Raw genomic sequence first — 24,217 nt, 5'->3', positions numbered from 1 at the left:
GTTAAGTGTAGTCTATGTAATCTCTTTTATCCTTAAATTAGTTTGTTTTGTTACTGCTTAGTTTATAATCTTGATAGTGTAATATTGCCTGTAAATTTGATTCAAGATCAATTAATTAAGTTATAAATAAGTAGCCTTTTAGTATTTGTTTCTAATGTAAAAATTGTGAAAAAGCATTATACATTTGAGGGACCACAACTTAAACAAACCTTATACAACTTAAGTTGAAGTCTAATTGCATATTATAACTAAATAGTCTAGCCAAATATCTCTACCATACTCATTGAAAATAGGGATAGCTTAACAAAATAGGTTAATAAGATAGTTAGTAATATCTGATTTAATATATCAATTGGGTAAAAAATTGGTTCTGTCTAATCCAGTTGTCTGATAACTAGTGTTCTAATTGTATAATATTTAACCTTACATTAAATTGTTTCTGCCTTATTGCAGCATATTTTACATAATTTACAGCAAATTGACTTTTATAAGTATAAGAGACATAAGTGATAAGTTTAATTAAAAATTTTATAATAGTGAACTCTAAATACTGAATTAGAAAATGTTTTGTTATAAAGGTGAATGAATTTATAAATTTATATATAGGTAAAAAGAGCAAAATGAGAACAAGACAAAGTAAGAACCAAAACAAATCTTGTTCTACTGTCGACCTGAGGCAGCTCGACGAGAATGTGAATTTCACTGCTTCTGACCCTGGCCACTCCAACGATGTTAGTCACCGGAGCCCAGTTCAGGAGACAACTCGTTCCCATCGAATAAGATGGACTCAGGAAGACCTTCAAGAATTGATGTGGTGCTATTTTTACTCTCAAAAATTTGGTTCAGGATCGGAAAGTGACACCTTTAAAATCTGGAGAGGGAGAAACCCAAACAGCAGGAAGGACATGACATCGAAGAAGTTGGCTGCCCAAAGAAGATATATAATAAAAACAAAAAAAATTGAAAATGATAAATTAGAAGAAATTAAGAAAAATGTAGACTCTTCGTGCAGTAATGTTATACGAGATAATGCACAAATAATAACAGAATTAAATGAGTCTAACCACAAGAGTAAAACCGATACTGACGAGCAATTGTTGACTGATGCAGAAATGAAGAGCATCGAAGAGAGACTAACTGAAGAGATAAAAAAAGTAAAGATGTGCCCATTAATAAACAGGGAGCCATTAAGGAAAATTTACAAAAATAAAAAGGCAACTGAAGTTTTACATCTTATAGATAACACCCTCATAAATGTATTAGAAAAAGTGGTAGACATTAATTTAACCACAATTAATGCAATTATATATGCTGCGGGGGTAGTTGCCACAGATATTATACTTGGGCCAAGAAAAGAAGCTCGTCATAAAGGAATGGAAACAAAAAAGTCAACATCACCAATATGGATACAAAGAATAGAGGGAAAAATAGAAAGAATAAGATTACATATCTCCCTGGTATCCGAAATGAAGAAGAATAATAATTTAAAGAAGAGGACAATAAAGAAACTGGATCACCTTAAAAGGATCTATAAATTGAAGACCATGGAAGATATAGAACTTACCATGGAAACTTTAAAACAAAAGGTATTGCTCTATTCTCAGAGAATAAGAAGATATAAGAAGAGAGAGCAGTTTTGGCGACAAAATAAATTGTTTGAATCGGACCCAAAGAAATTTTACAGAACAATTAGAGAGCAGAACATACAAAATGGATTCAGCACCTTAAATGTAGAAAAAATGGCAGACTTTTGGTCAAATATTTGGGAAAAATCTCATCCATTAAATAAGAACTCTACATGGATGAATAAAGAAAAAGAAGCACATGCCTGGATTGCTTCTTCAACAATGTCGGATGTAAGAATGGCGGATTTAGAAACATGCCTAAAAAACACGGCCAATTGGAAAAGTCCCGGATTAGATAGGGTACAAAACTTCTGGATTAAGAATTTTACAAGTACCCATAAGTATTTACTGGTATCCATAAATAAATTAATAATGGGACGGCAAGAAATGCCAGAATGGATAACCACAGGTAAAACGTATTTGCTGCCAAAAAAATCAGGAGCTACGGAACCGAAAGATTTTCGGCCGATAACCTGTTTGCCCACAATGTATAAAATAATAACAGCTATTATTGCTGAAAAGATTTATGGGCATTTAAGAAAAAATAACATTTTTCCTCCTGAACAATATGGATGCAGAAAAGGGTCTTACGGCTGCAAGGAGGTTTTATTAATAAATAAATTGATCATGGCCAGTGCAAAACAAAAGAGGAAGAATTTAAGCATGGCATGGATTGATTATCAAAAGGCCTTTGATAGTGTGCCTCACGAATGGATTATTGAGGCATTGAAAATATATAAAGTAGACCCTAATATTACAGCGTTCTGCGAGAAGAGTATGAAAAATTGGTGCACCCAGCTGGAAGTGCAAAAATACTCTTCTAGAAAAATATTTATAAAAAGAGGAATTTTTCAGGGAGATTCATTGTCGCCACTTTTATTTTGCATGTCTTTAATTCCTCTATCCAGACAGCTTAATATCAAGGATCAAGGATATGAGTTGGTACCGGGAGGCAGGAAAATTACCCATATGCTATATATGGATGACTTAAAAATTTATGCCAAAAATGAAGAGGAGTTAAATAAAATGTTACGGACGGTTCAAACCTTTTCCTCTGACATCAACATGAAATTTGGGTTAGAGAAATGTGCCAGAATAAATATTGTCAGAGGAAAGTTAAAACAAAAGCAAAATATAGAAGACTCCGAAGAAGAACTTATTAAAGAATTGGACCCTGGATCATCATACAAATATCTGGGGATTGAAGAAAATTTTGGGATAGCCAACAAGGAAATTAAACCTCGATTGAAGAGAGAATATTTTAAAAGATTGAGGCTTATATTACAGTCGGAACTGAATGGAAGAAATAAGATAACCGCCGTCGGCACATTAGCAGTTCCTGTAATAGAATATAGTTTTGGCCTCGTAGACTGGACGAAAGAAGAAATCACGCACCTAGATAGAAGGACAAGAAAAATATTAACCATGAATGGTGCGTTACATCCAAAGGCTGATGTGGATAGATTGTACGTCAGCAGGAAAGATGGAGGAAGAGGATTAAGACAAATAGAAGCGGCACACCAGAATGCCATTATTGGAATGGGAAAATACATAGAATCCCATCAAGAGGACCCTATTTTAGCCCAAGTTATACATGCAGAAGAAAAAACTACAAAAAAAGGAGTTCTGAAAAGGGCAAAACAAATCGTCCAAGAAAATAAAGAAAATGAGATAATGGAAGAAGGGCAACTTGCAACTTATAATAGCAAAGCCCAATCTCAGAAGAAATTAAAAGGCAAATGGGAACAGAAAAAATTACATGGGCAATACCTAAAAAGAATAAATGCCGACGATATTAATAAGAAGAGCACGCACAATTGGCTACGACGTGGAAAACTTAAAATAGAAACAGAAGCGTTTATTACAGCGGCTCAAGATCAGGCATTGCGGACCCATAACTATGAAAAAGTAATTCTCAAAGTCCGCCAAGATGACAAGTGCCGAATTTGCCAATCACAATCGGAAACCATCGATCATTTAATTTCCGGTTGTCCGATACTGGCAAAACATGAATACTTAGAAAGGCACAATAAAATATGTCAATATCTCCATTGGAATATATGCCGAGAATATGGAATGGATGGATTACCCAAGGAGTGGTACAACCACATTCCAAGCCCGGTTACGACAGTAGGTCCATGCACAGTTCTATATGATCAACAAATCCACACTGATAGAACTGTGCCAGCTAACAAACCGGATATCATACTCAGGCATAATGGGGAAAAATGGTGTAAGTTAATTGAGGTATCCGTGCCGGCAGAAAAAAACACCACAGCCAAAGAAGCAGACAAAAGGCTGAAATACAGAAATTTGGAAATTGAAATAACCAGGATGTGGGGAACAAAAACTGAAACGATTCCGGTCATCGTGGGAGCATTGGGAGCCATGCCAAATTCAATAAAAGGAAATTTAAAGAAGATTATGAAGAACCTAAAAGAAGAAACCATCCAGGAAATCGCACTATGTGGGACGGCCCACATTCTTCGGAAAATATTGTAAATAGCACCACCGATATTCGAGTATTTGTCCCTAAGGAATCGGGTAGAGACCTGGGATAAATGCTTAAAAACCCCGACAAATAAGAGCCTTGTCGTGTTTAAGAGTGACCACAATAATAATAACAATGAAGGGAAATTCGTTAACGATAAGTACCAACAACAACAATCGATGGCGATTCCGTAATGGAAAAAAAAATTTTTTTTTTTTTGGCTCTTAACCAACGAACGTAAACTTCTTCCACGCGACCGTTAAAACTTGTATTTACCATTCACATGGATCACTTTCCACTGTTTGGGTTACCGTAGAACAACAAAAACGAAGGAGATATCACTTTTTATTTGATAACCTTGAAGCAGGTATCTGTTTTTTTTTTTTTTTTTTTTTTTTTTTTTTCGAAGATAAATAAATCTCATTTGTTGCGCATTAGCGTAAGAAAAAATTTGCGGCTCACGTTTCGATTAGGTTGTGAAAAATTTTTTTATAAAAAAAAAAAAAAAAAAAAAAAAAAAATATTCGAATACCTGAAGAAATCATGAATGAACGTTCAATCTCTCATTCCCCCCGTGGATATGATGGGGGTACTACGCTTGATGGGAGGAAGAGGGAGTGGTGGAAGTGGTGGTGGGAGGAGGAGGGGAAAAGAGGAGTTGTAAAGCATTGAACAATTTTTTTTTTTTTTTTTTTTTTTTCTTCGGTGCTCAGTTCGGAAGTCATTTATATCCTCTCGAACGATGATGATGATGATGATGATGATGATTCCATTTCCAAAAAAAAATTAAAAAAAAAAAAAACTTCCGTGGTTTTTTTTTTCTTTAATGAACTCGTCGTTTGTTTGTTTGTTTGTTTTAAACGTTTCGAATCATTTATCCCGTAGAATGTGTATTTGGTTGTTGTTGTTGTTGTTGTTGTCGTAAGAATAATATTTTTTTTTGGGGGGGGGGGTATTTCCAATTATTTTTGTTTATTCGATTGCGAATCGAATAATTATCGATCATATTCGAAGGAAATTTAAATAATTATTATTTCCGTTTTACCGTTTTTTTTTACGTCATTTTTTTTTTTTTGGAAATGATAATAATGATGATGATGATGATGATGATTTTTTTTTTCCTCATTAAAAGAAAAAACCTCATTTTCTAAAATTGGTAATTTTTTGTTGTTGTTACTTTTTCTTCTCGGTTTTTAAAATTTTCGGAAATGACATTTACATTACTACGAGATTTTTTATTTTTTTTATTTTTTGAGGGACCGGAAATGAGAATACTCAATCCGTCGCGAATTAGACGAGGGGAAAAAAAAACTTGAAATAATTATTATTACGATATTTCATTCGTTCGTTCATTCGAGCGTAATTAAAATACCAGAAAAGAAGAACAAACAAACAAACAAACATCCCTATTTTACCGTGAGTCTCAATTACGAGTCGTTATTAATTTGACATTTTCTATCTCTCTCTTTTTTTCTCCAAAAAAATGTTCATTGATGGAAAGATGGGAAAAGAAAGAATGAAAGAAAGAAAGAAGGAAAAAAAATGGAAGATGGCCTCCGGACGGGAAATCAAACGTCAAAAACAAAAAAAAAAAAGAGAAAAAAAAACCTTCGTAATAGTTGTAAAAATTAGTTTATTCTCTCTTTTCTCTCTCTCTCTCTCTCGCTATCATTCTGTCTCTCTCTCACTCAAATTGGTACATAGATGATTTTGTTTTTGAGAATAGGAATTACGCCTTAACGTAAGATTTTGTTCGGTGTCAATCCGTTGAATGTTTGTTTGAATGCTCTCTCTCTCTCTCATTGCCCGCCAAAATTTATGAATGAACTATTTTTCTTTTTTTTTTAACGGGCGATATCCTTGACGTAGGGGTTGCTGTTCTACTACCACGACCCTCGATGATGCCGCCGCCGCCGCCGTCGCCACTACCACCACCACGACTACTACCTTTTGTAGTTTTTTTCTTTTTTATTTTTCTTTCTTTTTCCCCCCTCTCCCTTTTAACGGAAATGTTCAGTTCGTTGTATTGTTTGTTTGTTTGTTTTTTTTTTTGTAATTTGCCAAATGCTTGTGTGTCTACACACACACACACCCGGTCACCCGGTCGATTTTGTTTTGATTTAATTCCCTAGTTTAGCATATTTTTTTGAATTTTTTATACGACGAAACATTCGAACGATTTTCGACCACGTGATCAGAAAAGGTGGTAGGTAGAGAAAGAGAAGAAGAAGGGTAGGAGGAAGAGGGAGGAAGAGGGAGAAAGAAGAAGCGTTTTCTCATGAGTATAATGTGACGGCACAGTTTTTTTGTGGTATCATTTGGAAATTTAATGCCCAAAAATTTTCTTTAAAAATAAAAAAAAAAAAAAAACTGGAAAAAAAATTTATTTCGTAAGCGTTTGACCTCATTCTACCACGTGATCTTTTTTTTTTCTTTTTCTTTTTGGAAATGTACGCAGGTTTTACGTTTCGATCGTAACCATTATTATTATTATCATCATCATCGTCATTTCATCGTTTTCAATATGAAATTTTCACTCAAAAGTTTCCATTTCCATTTTCGTCTCCTGGATGGTTAGAAATACGAAAGCATTTTATCGTCGTCTGTGTTGTTGCTCCCTCTCTCTCTCTTTTTCTCTCTCTGTTTGGAAAACCTATTGCGATCACGATTACTCCCGTTATTAACGCTCTTAAATTAATTAATATTTGTCACAAGTGTATTTTATAGTTATAGCAAGCTATAAATTTACTTTTATTCATCACGCAGTGTTTGAATGAATAATAATTATTCTCTCTCTCTCTTTCTCTCTCGATGGCCGCGTTTTCAAATCGTTAAATTTTTTTAATGTGTAAACTAATGTTTCTCTCTCTCTCTCTTCCCGTAAAAACATTTACAAATTTATCTGTCATGTTTTGTTTTTTTTTTAATTTTATTTTAAATTTTAAAAAAAAAATATATATTCAAATAAACATTTGGAATAAATGAAATTTTAAACAAAAAGAAAGAGAGAGAGAAAAAAAAGGCAAAGTGTATGAGAAAAGACAAAAAAAGAGAAAAAAAAAAAAAGGGAAATATTAAGGGACATGTTTATACCCGAAGGGCACAAGCACACGTAGTCAGGTATTGCGTCTTAAATTGAGGTTCAGGTACGTTTTACGAAAGGAGCCAGGTGTGTGTGTGTGTGTGTGTTGGAACAGGTGCTCGAGGGAGGGGTTTGGCCCCGGGCTAAACAACCGGACTCGGCTGCAGATGATAATGAGTGAACTCATAAGGAGCTCATCAGTGGTTTTCTATCTCTCTCTCCTTCTCTCTCTCTAATGAATGAACGAACTCCTATCGTTTATTAAAAAACAAAAAAAAAAAAAAAAAAAATTTTTTTTTCTATCAATTTTGCTGCCCCCCCCCTTTTGCTTGTATCTAATCTCCCATTCGAATTTTTCGGATTTGATTTTTACTACTACCACTACTACTAGTACCACGTCAAGTTAATCAGAGAGCCGAGGTTCGTTATGTCTGCTGCTGTTGGTATTTTCTGCTCCACCATCGCGTTTATTTTTCATAAACAAAACGTAATCGATGTGATAGTTTGCACGAGAATTCATTTCCCACGGTCTATATTATTTTATTTTATTATTATTATCATCATTATTATTATTATTATTATTATTATTATTATTATTGTTCTCCCCGCGAAAACGTGACTAATTTTTTTAATTTTGCGTTAGCGGTAGCAGTCGTATTATTAAACAACAACAACAACAACAACCGAAAAAAAAACAATAATTTAAACGCGTAAATTTATTTTGAATTTTGGCATTTTTATTATTATTATTATTATTATTTTATCCCTCCTTTCCCCTCCCCTGTCTCTGCCCCCCTTTTACGCACGCCAAGAAGCCGTTTCGCGAAATTAGATAACAAAAAAATAATAATTTTTTTCAAATCGTGCATAACGAATTCACGTATGGCTTCTGTATTGAAATTTTTTTTTCGGTCCTCCTTTCCTCTTTCCCTCCCCCCATATCACCCCTCTTCTCTTCTCCCTCCCATACCACCCCTCGCTCTTTTCCGTCTCGGAAAAAATAAAAAAATAAAATTGCGAAATCGAATGGAAAACCGATGAAGATCGCATCGATGATTTTCCAGCATTCAAAAAAAAGTCTTTGAATTATTATTATCATTATTATTATTTTCTCTTGGGGGTGGGGGAGGAAGGGAAGGGGATAATCTCGGTTAAAATGTGTCATTCATTTCCCGCGGAAAATGAATCGGAATATTAAACGGTAGTGGTAGTAATTTTCTTCGTTATTTTTCATCTCTTATGAAATCTTTTCGATTCAGAAAAATGTTTTCGAGAGCCGCCGCCATTTAAAAAAAAAAAAAAAAAAAAGTCGTTTACATCATAATGCAATAATATTCATCCCAAAAAAAGGATTGTGCGTGCGTGTGCGAGTGACTCCATCCATATAATTTTTATATTCACATTGTAATGAATACCATCAATTAAAGTTATAGAATGTAAAAAAGATAAGCGATCAAACTTGGTCGGGTCAAACATTACATTAATTTTTTATTATCATTATTATTATTATTATTATTATTATTTAATTGTGAAGAAGATGAAGAAGTTTTCCTTTTCCTTCCACCTCCTCCTCCTTCTTTCTCCCTCCTAAATGCTCCTGCCACGTTTTTTTTATCTCCCTCCACGGCGACGACGACGTCGTCGTTTTTCTTAATATTTTTACTCACTAATGATAATAAGATTTTACTTTTAACGATGATCATCTTTTTTTTTTCCTTAATTTTTTTTTTTCGAAGAGTTTTCCAAGAAGGTTGAACGCGCACGACCCAACCAACAAACAAACAAACGAACAAACGAGCGAACGGTTTAAAATGAAATTTTTTTTTTTTTTCTCATTCTAAGAATTCATTCGTTTAAAAAATGTTTTGGAAATTTTTACACAAAAATGAAAGACTCAACGGGATTTCTCGTCATTTCATATCCTCCTCCCCCTCCCCCTCCCTTTATTTTATTTTCGAAGAAAGGTCGATCGATTCGAGAAAGTTTGGTGAATGGGGGAGGGAAGGGATCATTCATCAACAAGGGTAAAAAAAAAAAAAAAGTACGTTGATGATGATGATGATAAAAACTTATGAATCTTCTTCGTTTTTATCATCATCAACAGGTGTAACAGGTATTTCTTCGGATGGTGTAACAGATGTCATGTGCTTTTGTGAGAACGACCTTCAAAACGTTCTCGTTAACATTATTATTATTATTATTATTTTTTTAGGTTAATGACTTCCGGTTTTTTTTTTTTTGAAGAACTTCCGATTTGATTTGATTTTTTTCCCCCCTCGAAAATGCGATAAGAGAATTTTTTTCGCTTAATGCTTTTACCCGTCGAAACGAAGGGATGGGGGTGGGTGTGGGGAGGTATCACAGGTATATCCGATCGATTTATCGTTCGATGTATCGTTCGATTTGATTTTTATATCGAACACGAAAGTTGGAGTTCGAAATGTGGAGAGAATGAAAGAAAATGAACCGAAAGCGTGCGATTTGCCTCGTAACCGTCCGACAAAAAATATTTGACCTGATGATGACCTTTGAAAATCAATTGATGAAGGAGGAAGGAGGGAGGGAAGGAGGGAGAGGAAAAAAATAAAATTTTTTTTGGCGGAGAAACGAAAAGAGATGAAGAATCCGAAACGAAAAAAAAAAAAAAAAAAAAAAAAAAAACAACGGGGCGGGTTTAATATAATGGGAGAGCGGAAGTGGTAATAATCGGAGGGAAAAAGAATAGAAGCAGCTTCTGTGTTACTTGATGAGAACAAAGGTCACCAAAAGGTACATCAGTCACATGTTACTTATCTGAGTCCCCCATCTGTGACTCGGTAATTCACTTTTCTACCTTATTTTTTTATTTTTTTTCGTGCCCAGGTAAAATCTTCTTTTCCCAAGGAATGATTCTTCTTCTTCTTTTTTTTCTCTCTTTATTTGGTAAATTTATGTTTTTAACAGGTGACACAAGGTTCGGAGTGACATTGAAAGGGATGATGAGTGCAGGAGGGGCGGGAAGGGAAGAAAAGGGGGTTAAATTAAACGTGGCAGTCTCGTAGAGTAAAACGGATGGAAAAATCAGCAATTGGTTTTATTATTATTATTTAAATATCGGATAAATAAGGGATGATATGAAGTATCGATGATAAGGGTGTTTTTTTTATTTTGTTCCCAGGTAAAATGTATGCAGTTTTAGGGAGGCGTCACGGGAGAGTTTTGCACGGTGACATGGCACAGGGTTCGGCATCGTTTTTCGTCACGGCCGTACTTCCGGTCATTGAAAGTTTTTCATTTGCACCGGAAATTAGAAAGCAAACGTCCGGATTGGCAGTTCCTCAATTGGTTTTCAGTCACTGGGAGGTAATGGTTCTTGCATCTTTTTTTGCAATTTTTTTTTTCAAATGGGTAGTAGGGGAACTGTTGTCGTTAGAAATGATAATAATAATGATAATAAACATTTTTTTATTTGTTTTTTTTGAAGGTCATCGACGTTGATCCTTTTTGGTCGCCCAGAACCGAAGAGGAATATTTACATTTCGGTGAAAAAGCCGATTCGGAAAATCGTGCGAAAAAATACGTGAACGCGGTGAGAAGGAGAAAAGGGCTCGCGGTCGAAGAGAAAATTGTAGAATTTGCGGAAAAGCAAAGAACATTATCGAAAAACAAATAGGAACCCAAATGGAAAAAATGTTTTTTCTTCCTATTTTATTTTATAGCCGTGACGTAATGAAGAATCAATAGTAAAGAGGTTGAGGTTTACGAATGAAACAAAAAATTAATAATAATAATAATTATTATTATTATTATTATTATCATCAATCATTATTATCAAACGTATCGATGTGTATAGGGTATGTTGTTACATTTTTTATATATATTTTTATACGTGATGTTGTTTTCTTAATAATTAAATGTTCAAATCGGCAATTTTGGGTTTATTTTTTTGTGATTATGCAACTTGTCGTACCTTGTTGTACCTCGTACCTAGTCGTACCTTGCGATGGAAGAGTTTGCGGGTTAGTTAATGTGTGTACAGGACCGGCTGATTCAATGGAAAAGTACATTTCGGAATTTTTTTAAAAGGGACAAAATATTTAAGGCGTAATTTTTAACTTTTTTTTTTTTTCGTTGAAATTTTTATTTATTTATTAATTAATTGATTTGAATTATTGTCGAAAGATTGTTTACAATGATTTTTTTATTATTATTATTATTATTTTTTCATTTTCGATAAGGATTTTAAATTTCTTTTAAATTGTTTCTGTAGATTTTGGCAGGAGGGATGAATGAAAATGTTTTGTAATATTTGAACTGTGCAAAATAGTCAAGAAAATTTTTTGTTGTTTTTTTTTTTTTGAAAGAATGATGGATGGGTTTAATAAGTGAGAGAGAAATATTACAACAACGTTTCAAATTTAAAGGCTGTGAATTTATTAAAAATAATCATTGATTGAATGTTAAGTCATGCATGGGAAAATGTGAATGAAGTCATGAATGTAATTCGTTGAAAGCTTTTCTCATCATATGAAAATGCAAAGGAAGGAAGTAGAAGATTATTGTTGCAAAGTAAGGAGGAAAGAAGAAAAAAAAAATTTTTTTTTACAAATGATATTTTTTATTATTTCACTTCATCAGAGAAAAAATTTAAAGGAAAACATACACAAAGGGGGATTTTAAAAAAATGAAAGTAAAGCAGTCGAGTTATTACAATTTTCACCGTGAGATGTCACTACGGCGCGGATCGTCGTAATCGTGACATGTGAAAAATAAAACTTGAAAAATTTTCCGTCGTGCGCTTTAGTCAGAAATATAAAGAAATGATGGCGACCGTTTTGAGAAAAGTTAAACTCTGTAATAATAAAAACAAATCGGATTCGGTGACTGATGATAATAATAAAAGTGAAATAGAAAAGGATAGAGGGGATAATGATGTTTTATATAATAATAGGAGAATAAGTCAAAGTTTCGAAGAAAGAGTCGTACCTTGCGGTGGAAGAGTTTGCGGGTTAGTTAATGTGTGTACAGGACCGGCTGATTCAATGGAAAATCGTCGCCGGAGAAATCGACCCCAGGGTAGAAGAAACCCTAATAATAATTTGACCTTATTTCAAAGCTTACAGCTGAGAATTGATTTATGGACGACAAATACGGGACATTTATTAGATAGATCTTATTTTGCTAGAAGGTTTTGTAATAAAAAATCAGACAACGAATTGTATCGGAGTAACAGTTTCCGTTTTGAAAAATTTGATAAACAGGATGAAGACTTACAACAACAACAACAGCAACAACAGGTAAAAAAAAAAATATTATTTATTTAAATGTTTTTTTTTCCCCATCTCTCTCTCACACAAGTTTACACCCTAATCTTCATTCTCTCTCTCTCTCTCTAAATTTGTTATTGTTGTTATCAAAATCAATTATTTACTTTTTAAAAATTCATCGTTTCTCTCTCTCTCTTTTTAATATTTTTTTGATAATTGATAACGTTTTGAATAAATAAATAAATAATTTTTATTCCATAGGATTCTCGTTCCACGACAAAAATTTTTTTAATCAATTCTTAATCGACACAAATCTTTTATTATTTGATGTTTTCTCTCTTTCTCCCTCTCTCCCTGACCCTCTCTCTTTCGATTTCTTTCTAGAACATTTTATTATTAATCATCATTAAAGGGTTGATATGAAAAATGTGAGTCATAGAAAATTTTATGTGTCATACATGCATGTTTTGTTTTTCTTTTTTTCCAGTCGTTGTTTGTTTTTTATGATCTGATAAGAATTTTTAATCGTTATCACTACTTGATGATAATTGTTGTTTGTTTTTGTTTAAATAATTTTTAAATTGTTTAATTTTTTTTGGCATGGCAGACGACGACGATGACGATGACGACAGTTGTGATTTTAATCTCGTGATCGATGTTGTGTTTTTATAAAATCAAAAAAATGTTGGTAAACCTGATATTGAACCTGAAACCTGGTAATGATTGGTCTAAAAGGAATTATTTTTGTATGTTTATGGGTTTGATACTATCGATCTGTCGCGTTTCAAACAGACAAACAATCGAACGTGTTTGAAAAAGTCTTAATGGCGTCCAAGATACAACAGTAAAAAGTTCTACGACAAATATTTTGTTGTATTAGATGTAGAAAATGATTGTAGTCACGCACGCACACACACACAAAAGGTGCAATTTCCCGTTCGTTTCATCCCCATTTCCGGTTGTTTTTCTTTTTCGAAACATTAGTATCATTTTTTTAACAAATGTACGATTCGTTTAACCACCATCATCATGTGATGTCGTGATGTATTTTTTTTATTTATTAATAATTGATTTATACATGTAGAAACGAACGTGTTTGTGACACGAACGTGTAATTTACGTACAACCGTTGGGTAAGATTCAAAAGAGAACAGAAAATGATAAAAAAAAAGGAAAAATTTGACTCGTTCGATTGTTTTTTAATAAACGTAGGCGGCGTTCGATTAAATTAATTTTTATAATTAATTTCATGGAAAATAAATAAATAAAAATGAATTCCAGATAATGATAATTTTTTTCTCCAGTTGAAAAAAATAAGAGAAATTTATTGGAAATGTTTTTGGGTGTGGATTTTTTTTTTTTTTATTTTCAAATAAATTTTTTTTTTTTAAAATTAATTAATTAACTCATGACCGCGCCGATTGATTCGCAAAATAGAAAAAAACATTTAAATTGATTAATTGCGTTGTCCAGTTTTTTTTGTATTTTCTCCAGGAAAAATAAAATGGAATGAAAGAAAGAAAGAAAATTCTTTGTTTTCTTTTTATCGCCCTGGTACAAAATTCAAGGGTTAAAATATTTCACATATCGGTAAAAGCTTTTCCAACTTATTAATACATAAATTTCACGTTAGATGGCAGTCTAATAGTCTCCCTGGAAAATTTTTTTTTTTTTTCAAAAAATCTTTTTCCATTCGTGTGAATTTTTTGAATGACGTCATCACGTCATATAATGCTCTGTCGTGATTTAATTAGAAAAAAATTGATTCCAGTCGTTCTAATCAAACCGTCGGGGTATAAATTCATTCATGAATGATTGAATGAATGAATGAATGCATCGGTCCGAACGAATGAATGATAATAATGATTGAATCCTAACCAGAATTAAAAAAAAAAAAATTTTCCAACATCGTTTCAATCATTCAAATCGCAAATTTTTCTCATTCCAGCATCTCTGGAAGGCTGAAGCCGTTTATTAATCTCTCTCTCTCTCTCTCTCTCTTATCACCTGTTATCAAGTACTCGTATTTATCTTCAATCGATTCCCCTCCATTTTCATTTTCTCCATAAAAAACTAATTACTATAATAATTTAACTTTTAAAATTTTATGATGACTTTTCCAATTCATATTTTTCCACGAGGTTAACTCTAAATAATAATAATAATAATTTTCACTCTTCCCTTCGATTATTTTCTATTTCATCGATCACTCACTCACTTACTCTTTCTCTTTCTCTCTCTTTCTTTTCTCAACGTGAAAATTATGATTTTTAAATTATTCTATGTTCACTCTTGAAAATTTTATTTATTTTAAAAATTTCAATAATTAAAATGTTTTCCGCTAGTTAAGTTTTTAAAGAAATATATAAAACAAATTGAGAAAAATTTTTATGTTGTGTAAATTATTAAAAAGAGAGAGAGAGAGAGGGGGAAAGAAAGAGAAAATGGGAAATGAAAGACGACGTGAGTGAGGAGGGGGAAAAAAAAGAAGTAAAAAAGAAAGTGAGTGAAAATGAAAAGAAAGAAAGAAAAAAGGGTAAAAGAAGAGGGGAAGGGAAAAGGGAGGGGGAAGGGATGATGATGATGAGAGGTAAATGGAAAAACCTCACTGGAAATACTGGAGAAAGAAAAGTAAGATGACGGGGAATGAATAGAATGGCGATGAAAGGGATAAAAATAAAAATTTTCATCACTCTAATAATAATAATAATGATAATATTTATTTCTCACTGGAAATCATGTACATACTAAAATTGCAATTATTATTATTATTATTATTATTAACAACGTAATTTCTTATTAAATTGGATTAGGATTAAGATTACGCGTACTAATCTCGAGATTAAAAATTTTTTCTCGTGTGTTTATTTGAACATTGGAAAATATTTTTCTTGTAAAGATAGGGTAGTGTTAAGAGGGGGAGGGTTGAAAATGTCATTTCCTTTCTTTCCTCCTTCTCTTCCACCCCCTCTCATATTCGGTCCCGATTTTCAAAGGGCTCCCTTTTGAATAATTCAGTGATTAGTGGGCTTTATAAGATTTATTCTAAGAAAAAATTTTTTTTTCTTTTTGTCTTTGGATGCTGTGGATTTCCGATCGTTTTCTCCTTTTTTCCTTTTTTTTTCGAATTTATGCTCGTGTTTGTTTTACATTTAAAAAAAATATGGAAAATGACAAAGAAAGACAAAGAGAGGCAGAGAAAGAGAGAGAGGAAATTTAAAAAAAAAAAAAAAATTGAAATAAATCCATAAGAAAGAAAAGAGAAGAAAAGAAAAGAAAAACCTGCTGATTTTTAGTTTTTCTTTCTTTCTTTCTTTTGTTTTACTTAAAAATTTTCCTTTTTGGAAAATTGTCAAAACCGGAAATGAATGTTTTCATCTTTTAAAAAAAAAATTTCACTTATACAAAAGGGATTAAATGTTTTTTGAATTTTATTATTGGAGTTTAAAAATTTTTTTTTGTTTTGTTTTTGTCATAATTTTTTTTTTCTGGAGAAATTTTTTTTTTTTTTTTTTTTAAATTTTTAACTGGAGCTTAAGATATATTTCAATACGTAAAATAATAATTGTTTAAATTCCAGGAAAGTTAAGCTTTGGAAAAACGTCAATCAATTTTTTTTTAAAGTTAAAAATAAGAAAGAAAAAATATTAAAAAAAAAAAAATTTTTTCCCATTTAAAAATCCATTTTCTGGAAAAGTGAAAAAAAAAAAAAAAAAAACGTAAGAAAACCCTAAGGGCATACAAATAACATTTCAATCATTAAATTAACTTACGAAAAAAAATTTTTTCTTTTTTTTTTTTTTAAATTGTTCAAAATAATTTTTATTTTATTTTGATTGAAAATTATTATTATTTTAAAAGGAGGGGTAGAGATGAGGGGGAGGGAGGAGGTGAAGGGGATGAAAGTGAAAAATAAAAAAAAAATTCCATCAAAACCTTTTCTCCCCATATTTTTAAATAACCAGAAGTTCGAATTCGACAAAAAAAAATTTTTTTTAATTATTTTTTCCGGAATTAAATTTTTAAAAAAAATTACGTACCTCCCTTCCCCCTCGCGGGAAAATTTTTTTTGTGGGAGGAGGGGCAACAGTATTACTACCACTTTGACAAATTTCGGTTCCTAATGGGAGGGGGGAAGTAGGGAATTTAATCAACATTTCGGACATATTTCCACAGGTGCGTAATCATCTTCCGTATATCTAAAACACGTAAATAATTATCATTATTATCGTTTCTCTTGCTTAATTACAAAATGGCCGACGAAATTCATTTTATGAAATGACGACTCACCTCGGAGGTTTGAGTATCATTCGTTCTTCATTTAGCAATGTCGTTGTCGCGTATGAATTTGTCGTGGGATGAACAAAAGGTGCATCCAAAAGTAAATCTTTAGATCCGGTCCTGATATTTCTCCAGTAAATATCGAAACAAATTTTATCTGTTTAAATATCTTCATTATCATTATTATCATTTGATTCGTTAATTGATTATTATTATTATTAATATTTACCGCATTTGGTTTTTTCGTACGGATGTTTACCACCAGGTATGAAAGGTTTATATTTTTTAACAAATTCTAATTTTTCTTCGCAACCGCAAACGGGACCCAAACGAAAACCTTCGATTGTTCTTTCATCGATTATTAAAATTGGCGGAAGTGAAATTTTAGGTTTTTCTTTTAATAATTCTTTTATTGGCATCATTTTGATGATATTTTTTCATATTTTGTTCAATTATAAAGGAAATAGGTTAGGTATGCGTTTGAAAATGTTTACGTTCTAATGCCACGTTTTAGAAATTTTTTTTTGTATTAGGAATTCTAGAATTTTTTATTTTTTCATACTTGTTAATTTTGTAATAGAAAATCAATCGGAAGTTGATTTTTTTGTTTGTAGAAAAATTCTAACGTCGAATGATTGCTTCGTCATTTCGTAAATTTCTAGAAAATTCTAAAGGAAAAGTTTCGTTTTAAAAACGAGAAAACGAATAAATAAGAAAGAAAAAAAAATCAAATTAAGTAAGTCACTTCGGGGCAAAAGAATGATGGAAGAAAATAAAAAAAAAAAAAAAAGATCAAATATACAACAACTGCGATGACGACGAAGACGACAATAACAACAACAACAGCAGAAGAAACGAAGCAAAAAAAAAAAATGATTCTGTCAAAAGAAAAATATATTTCACGAGAAATGAAATGAATAATTCACAAGTAAAAAAAAAAAAAATAAGAAAAATGTCGAAATAATGATAGCGGAGGCTGCGAAGATTTCAAAACTTTTCTCCCCTGTCATTTCCTAATGAATAATAATAATAATTTTCTTATCGGGCATTTAATTTTTTTTTTTTTCACTCACCAAATATTCTAGATTTTATTATTATTATCATTTCGCAAAATTTTCCGCTTTAAAATTTTTTTTTACTCAGCATTTTAAATAATTCACATAAGCTAAAAATAAAAATAGTATTTTTTTTCTCGAAAATGATTTTATTTTTCTTTAACTTCCGGTTTTATATTGTCTTCTGTCTTCTGCTGTTTTTTTATTATTTATTGTATTATTAATCAAACGTCAAATTTAAAATTTATTTATTTAAATTAAATTAAAATTTTAAATTTTTTTGTTTTTCATCATTAATCTTATTTTGTTGTTGTTGTTGTTGTAGTGGAGAGAAAAATATTTTTAAAAATTTCTATTTCCGGTTTTAATATTTGTGTTTTCGTGTGCGTGTACACCACGTGGTTAAACATATCGATTTAAAATGTACAACACGTGTTTGATCGTGAATTATTTTAAAATAAAAAAAAAGGAATTGGGAATAAGGAAAAAAAAAAGGAAAATTATTCTTATCACCCTTTGGGAAAACTTTAGGAAAGAGAGAGAAAGAGAGAGAGGGAATGATAAAAAATCCCTTTGACGTTTTTTCTTCTGCTACTGATATATATACATAGTTGAAATTTCAAATTGTTTTTTAAAGTTTTCACCAAAAGGAAAACAAAAAAAACGAAAAGGATCAAAAATTTTTCTTTGCATGCATTTTCTTTCATATGTTGTTGACAAATTTGTAAGAAAGGTTTTTTTCCCTTCCCTTTTCTCCAGAGATTTTTTTTATTTTTATATCGAACGATAGTATCGTGTATCGAAAAGTAAACATTTAAATATTATAATATTGTTTGATTGTAAAAAGTTTTTATTTTTTCTTTTCGGAAAATGTTTTTGTAGGATTTTATACGAAACACGTACGTCATTTTTTTATTATTATTTTTTTTTAAACAATTATTATTGTTTTTTTTTTTTTTTTGAAATTTAAAATCCCAGATCCGGGCATTTTAATATATAAAAAAAAATAATCGATCGATATATCGATTTAATTATCAACAATTTCGATTTTTTCAAACAAAGGAAACGTCCGAAAAAAAAAAAAAAATTTTTTTTTTCGCCCGTATAAATGTCGAATCGTATGTTGTCGAAACGTTGTGAATATTTTCAAAGTCTGCTGCATTAACCGATGACTCATACAGGGAAATCCCGATCGTAAGAAGTATATGTTTTACCATAAAAAAAACAATGGGAATCAGGTTCATCTTTAATCGGTGATTTTAAAATTTCATTTAAAAATAAAAGGAAAAAATGTTTTTTTGTACCGTTAGATAACTAGTTCCACTCGTTATTTTCATATGGTTTAAAAACGTTTTCTTATATTTTCCAATAAATATTCAAGGCAACATAACGGACTATATAGAAAGTCGAATGATGATGATGTGCGGTTCAACTTGTTCTTTCATTTACTCCACAATAATAATTATTATTTTAATTTATTTTAAATAATTTATTACTTAATTATTATTAGTATTATTTTTGGAAAAATTGTGATTTTCCCGGGTAAAGCGAATTGTTATTATACATCATTATTATTTTACATTTCAAAACAATGTCGTCGCCGCTGGAAAAAATATTTCATTTCAACATTATCAAAGATAACAATAACAACAATAACAAGTAAGATTTATTTTTTTTCTATTTTTTATTACTTAGTTTAAACTTATTGATTTTTATTTATTAAAATTTATTAATTTTTTATTACCCTGATAAAAAATTAATTTTTTTAAACAATAACTAACGTGCAGAAAAAAACAAGAAAAGAAATTTTAAAATGAGATCATTTTTGATGTTGAAAATGCGACATAAGTTAAAAACAATACAATGTGACGTCATCAAAATAATAATAATTATAATTAATTATTATTATTAATTTATTAACAGAGTAATAAAAAATTTTTTTTATTAATACTAAAGAATAAGAGTCAGTAAGTAAGTTTTTTTTTTTTGTTTGAATTTTATCAATTGATATATAACGCAATCGAATTTTTTTTTTTTTTTAATCGAATCAAGTTGAATCGAACGATTGGAATTTATTACGTAACATGTTTTTATTTCTTTCTCTCTCTCAGTCCTTTCAAATATATTATAAATTAAATGGGAGAGAGAGAGAGAGAGAGAAAAAAAAAACAATTTTATTACCACGCACGATAAATTATTACGAAATATTTTTTTTTTTTTACTAAAAAAAAAAAACTCAAACGATCGAAAAAAAAAAATTTATTTCATGCGTAATTAATTATCATTATTATCATTATCATTATTATTATTATTATTAATATTATTATTACTAATTTATTACTAATTGATCGTTATTTCAAATAAATTTAAACTCAGACAAAATAAAATTTGTCTGGGAATGACACGTATTATTAATTTTACGACCGAAAAAAAAAAATCAGTTTTGAGTTCGTGGGTGTGTGGGGGAACGGGGGGACGCGCGGGGGAGGAATTTCACGTCGTTTTTTTTTTCTTTTGGATATTATCGTTATTATCATTATTATTATTATTATTATTATTATCATGATTTTTTTTTCTTGTACGTAATTGAATTTATTTTTTAAAAAACAGAAAAAAGAGAGAGAGAAGCCAAAAAATTTTTTTTTCCTTTTTCTTTTTTTACAAAATAGTTTTTTTATTATCATTATTATTTAATTAAAAGCTTTCGGTTTCCTTTTTTTTCCTTTTTTCCTTTTTCCCTTCATTGATTTCTTTTTTTTTATTATAATTCCTTTGTGAAACCTTTTTCAATAATTGTATTTTATTTATTTATGTTATTACCTTTGAAGCGAAATTTTCGTTACGGTATGATGACGTCATCATCATACGTACATCGTTAAAATTTTTTTTTTATGGAATCGTCAAAAGAAAAAATCAAAGGAAAGCAAACGAACAAACGAGTAAACAAACAAACAAACAACACACGAGACAGTAAATTATTCATTCGAGATGATAAATTTAAACGTAAAAAAAAATTTTTTTTTCTTTGGTTTTTATTACTTTTCTCTTCCCTCCCCTCTCCTTCCTCTTTTTCCCACGAATATTTACGAACTGGAGAAATCATTATCAATCTTATAATTTCGCGTAATATTTGTCTCAAAATTTTTTTCGGAGAAAAAAATGGCGGGGAAAAATGAGGTGCGAATTTTTCTTTTTTTTGTTTGTTTTGCAAAATCATTGCGAAAATATTAAATTCCCATAAATGTTATATGATAAATATAAATCGAACGGTATTTATTTATAACGCACATGAATACATATAATGATAAAAATAAAAAGTCGTATCGATCTTGGCAAAAACCATTGAGCAAACGCATGACGACAACTCCTTACACAGCTTCCATTGCGCGGGAAATGAAACGATAGGAGAAGAAATTTTTTCTCTCTCTATGGTTTTGTTTGTTTCATTCTTATCCATAGAGAGTCGCAGTTATCGTAAAAAAAGGTTTTGAAAATCCCGTTCGTTCGTTCGTTCGTTTGTTCGTTCGTTCGTTTGTTTGTTCACTCGTTCGTTTTCAGTTCGTTCGGTTCCTTTTTTTTTTTCTCCTTATTTTCAACACAATTTTTTATTAATTATTATTATTATTAATTCGCATTTGTCGTTTATTATTTATTAATTTATTTTAATATTCTCTCACGTATTTTCGCGCGTTTTTGTTTTTGAAAACGTTACAAATATTTTCGTTTCGTGCAATATTATTATTATTATCATCATCACATTTGAATCTTTAATCGTTTGACGAATGGGTAAGTGACGTTATCATTTTTTCTCTCTTTTTTTTTTTGAACGTTTGTCGTCGACGTCATCTTGGAAAAAATTATTTATCGATTTCGATTAATATTTTTTTCTCCAGCGACGACGGCAACATTAACGTGACATCATTTTATTTTTTAAAACTGAAGAAATAAATCCAAACCTTCTGGAATTTACACTCACACCCGTGACGATAATAATAATAATAATAATATTTTTTTTATTTTTACTGCAAACATTGCGTAAAGTTTAAATCATCGATTTTTGTTTAAACAAAAAAAAGAAAAATTTTTTTTTATTCTCTCTTTTTCTCTCTCTCTCTCTTTTTATTTTTAAACAAAATTTTCACAAAAAAAAGAGGAAAAAAGGAAAAAAAACGACGTCATTTCGGTTCTCTCTCTCTATTTCTCTCTTTCTCTCTTTTTTTATCCGGTAAAATCGTTTGACCCAGATAGAAAAAAAAAAATTCACGTTTGTAACCTTTTTTTTTTTTTTAAGCTGCCCCCCCTCCCACGAAATTCATATTTTTTTTTATTTTTATAATCATTATTATTTTCATTCATAATTGATTATTATTATTATTATTATTATTATTATTATTATTATTATCAATAATTTTATAAATGGCGTAAAAAAAAGGGAAAGAAAGAAAGATTTCATAAAATTTATTTTTTTATCGATGTCGTTATTTAAAAATAAGTGCGTACGTGTGCGTGTTTTTTTTTTTGTAAATTTCTTCTGCTAGGAAAAATAAAAAGGTAAAAAAAAAATATATTTTAACCGGAAACGTTTGCTCCTATTCGTTATTTCCGGTTTTTTTCGCCGCCGCCGCCGCAAAAAAATGTTTTGGTAGTAAGTAATCTTTTATTATTAGTTTTTTCCCGTAGTAGGAAAAAAAAAGAAAATCTCATTATAAAAAAAATCTCGTGCCACGTTTAAATTTTTGATTTTTTTTTTTTTATCTTTTCGATTCGACTTATCGAATTTCGATTTTCATTATTATTATTATTATTATTATTATTATTATTTATTTTGATGTTTTCATTAAGAAAACAAAGCAAAAAAAAAACTTGTTTGTTTTTTATTAGGGGTTGTAAAAAGAAAAGAAAAAATAATGTGAAATGAAGTGGTGGTAGAAAACTAATATATATATATATATTTTCGATAAGCTATCAAGTTTTAGAGGGGAGTACGGGGTGGTGGTGGGTATCGGGGGAATTAAGGGAACGGGGAAGGGAATGTAATCTTGTTTGATTTTCTTTAGCTTTACAAAATTTTTGTTTGCATAAAAAAAAAAAAAAGAAAAAATGCAAAATTGTCAAGTTTTTAAAAAGGGAGGAAAAAAAAATTTTAATTACACGTAATAAAATACTTTTTATGTTTTTTTTAAACGGGGGGAAAAAATTTTTGTTTGTTTTCGTTTAAAAAACAAACGCAAACAAACAAACAACAAAAAAAGATTTTTTTCATTTTAAATCTTTAAGTTTTCTAATCGTAATAAAAACATTGATTAGTAAAAATTCTAGAAGTTTCTAAACGTTTATTTTTTTTTTTTTTGGAGACGAAAAACTTTTTTTTAAAAGATGATCCCTTTTAAACTCATAAAAAAAAAGTTTTTCTAATGACACGTTAATAATAATTATTTATTTTTACAACAAAAACTTTTTTTTGTTTTAACACAAAACGAAAGTGTTGAAATTAATAATTTTTTTCGCGCGTTTTTTATTCAAAAGGGTTTATGATGATGATAATGATGATGATGATGATGACGTTGCGTTTGTTTGTACGCGAAAAAAAAAGACAACAACAACAACATTCGATATTTGGTAATTTTATGGTTTGTGACTCTCGGTCGAAAAAAAAAAAAAATCCGACGTTGGTTTTTAGTTTTCCCAAAGGATCTTATTTAACCTTAAGAAACTTAATATAAGAAATTTTTTTTTTTTTGAAATCAAAACGTTTTACTTGTCTCGTTCAATTGTTTTTATATATTTTCACATGAGAATAAAACAAACAAACAAACGAACAAACAAACGGTAGAAAAAAAAAGATAAAAATATTATGTTCGTGATAAATTACATTTGTGAAAATTTTTTTTTTTTTTTATGAACTTACTTCTTCCACTACCGGAAATAAAAAAATTTTTTTTTTGGTTGTTTTGGTTGTTGTTGTTGTTTGTATGTTTCGATGTTATAAATGTCGAAATCAATTTACATTGATTCGAGAATCCCCTTTAGAAAAAAAAAAGGTAATCCGTCTTTCTAATCAATTTACGTCTTTTGAATTTTATTTATTGTTATTTTTATTTCGTTTGTTTGTTTGTTTGTTTGTACGGTTGTCTTCTTTTTTTTCTCTCTTATTTTAAAACTTTGGTTTTAAATTTTTTTTTATTTTTATTTAATTTAATAATTGACTCGATGTGAAAGTTTTACGTTAAAATTTTTCTTTTTTTTTTTTTTTTTAATCAATTAAGTAAAAGTTGTTGTTTGTTGTTGTTGCTGTTTGTTGGAAGTCTGGTTCTTTTTGATGAATTTGTTTTTTTTTTTGAAACGTTTTTGTATTTTCTTTTATAAAGTTCGTCGTTGATTAAAAAAAAAATGTAATTTTAATTCAAAAAAAAAATTTATTAAATTAAAAAATGAAT

At 30.1% G+C, this 24,217-nt stretch overlaps 4 protein-coding genes across 4 annotated transcripts; 3 read left to right on the top strand and 1 right to left on the bottom strand.

Moving 5' to 3' along the window:
- Positions 1–620: 620 nt before the first annotated feature.
- Positions 621–4,127, top strand: Phum_PHUM417330 (reverse transcriptase, putative; the record flags this gene model as incomplete). The annotated part of the gene is made up of 1 exon (XM_002428988.1): positions 621–4,127. The coding sequence occupies one exon, from the start codon at positions 621–623 to the stop codon at positions 4,125–4,127; it is 3,507 nt and encodes a 1,168-aa protein (XP_002429033.1).
- Positions 4,128–10,360: 6,233 nt separating this feature from the next.
- On the top strand, positions 10,361–10,850 carry Phum_PHUM417320 (translation elongation factor, putative; the record flags this gene model as incomplete). The annotated part of the gene is made up of 2 exons (XM_002428987.1): positions 10,361–10,540; positions 10,662–10,850. The coding sequence occupies 2 exons, from the start codon at positions 10,361–10,363 to the stop codon at positions 10,848–10,850; spliced, it is 369 nt and encodes a 122-aa protein (XP_002429032.1).
- A 1,147-nt stretch (positions 10,851–11,997) lies between these two features.
- Positions 11,998–12,736, top strand: Phum_PHUM417310 (uncharacterized protein; the record flags this gene model as incomplete). The annotated part of the gene is made up of 2 exons (XM_002428986.1): positions 11,998–12,365; positions 12,706–12,736. 2 exons carry the CDS (start codon positions 11,998–12,000, stop codon positions 12,734–12,736), a joined length of 399 nt encoding a protein of 132 aa, XP_002429031.1.
- Positions 12,737–16,594: 3,858 nt separating this feature from the next.
- Positions 16,595–17,147, bottom strand: Phum_PHUM417300 (uncharacterized protein; the record flags this gene model as incomplete). Its single annotated transcript, XM_002428985.1, has 3 exons — positions 16,595–16,643; positions 16,735–16,882; positions 16,985–17,147. 3 exons carry the CDS (start codon positions 17,145–17,147, stop codon positions 16,595–16,597), a joined length of 360 nt encoding a protein of 119 aa, XP_002429030.1.
- Between the last annotated feature and the right edge of the window lie 7,070 nt (positions 17,148–24,217).

The sequence above is a fragment of the Pediculus humanus genome, genomic scaffold (assembly GCF_000006295.1).
Source record: "Pediculus humanus corporis 1103172108185 genomic scaffold, whole genome shotgun sequence".
NCBI classification, from domain to species: Eukaryota; Metazoa; Arthropoda; class Insecta; order Psocodea; family Pediculidae; genus Pediculus; species Pediculus humanus.
The sequence above is the reverse complement of the archived record's forward strand: the minus strand, read 5'-3'. Positions and strand labels throughout refer to the sequence as shown.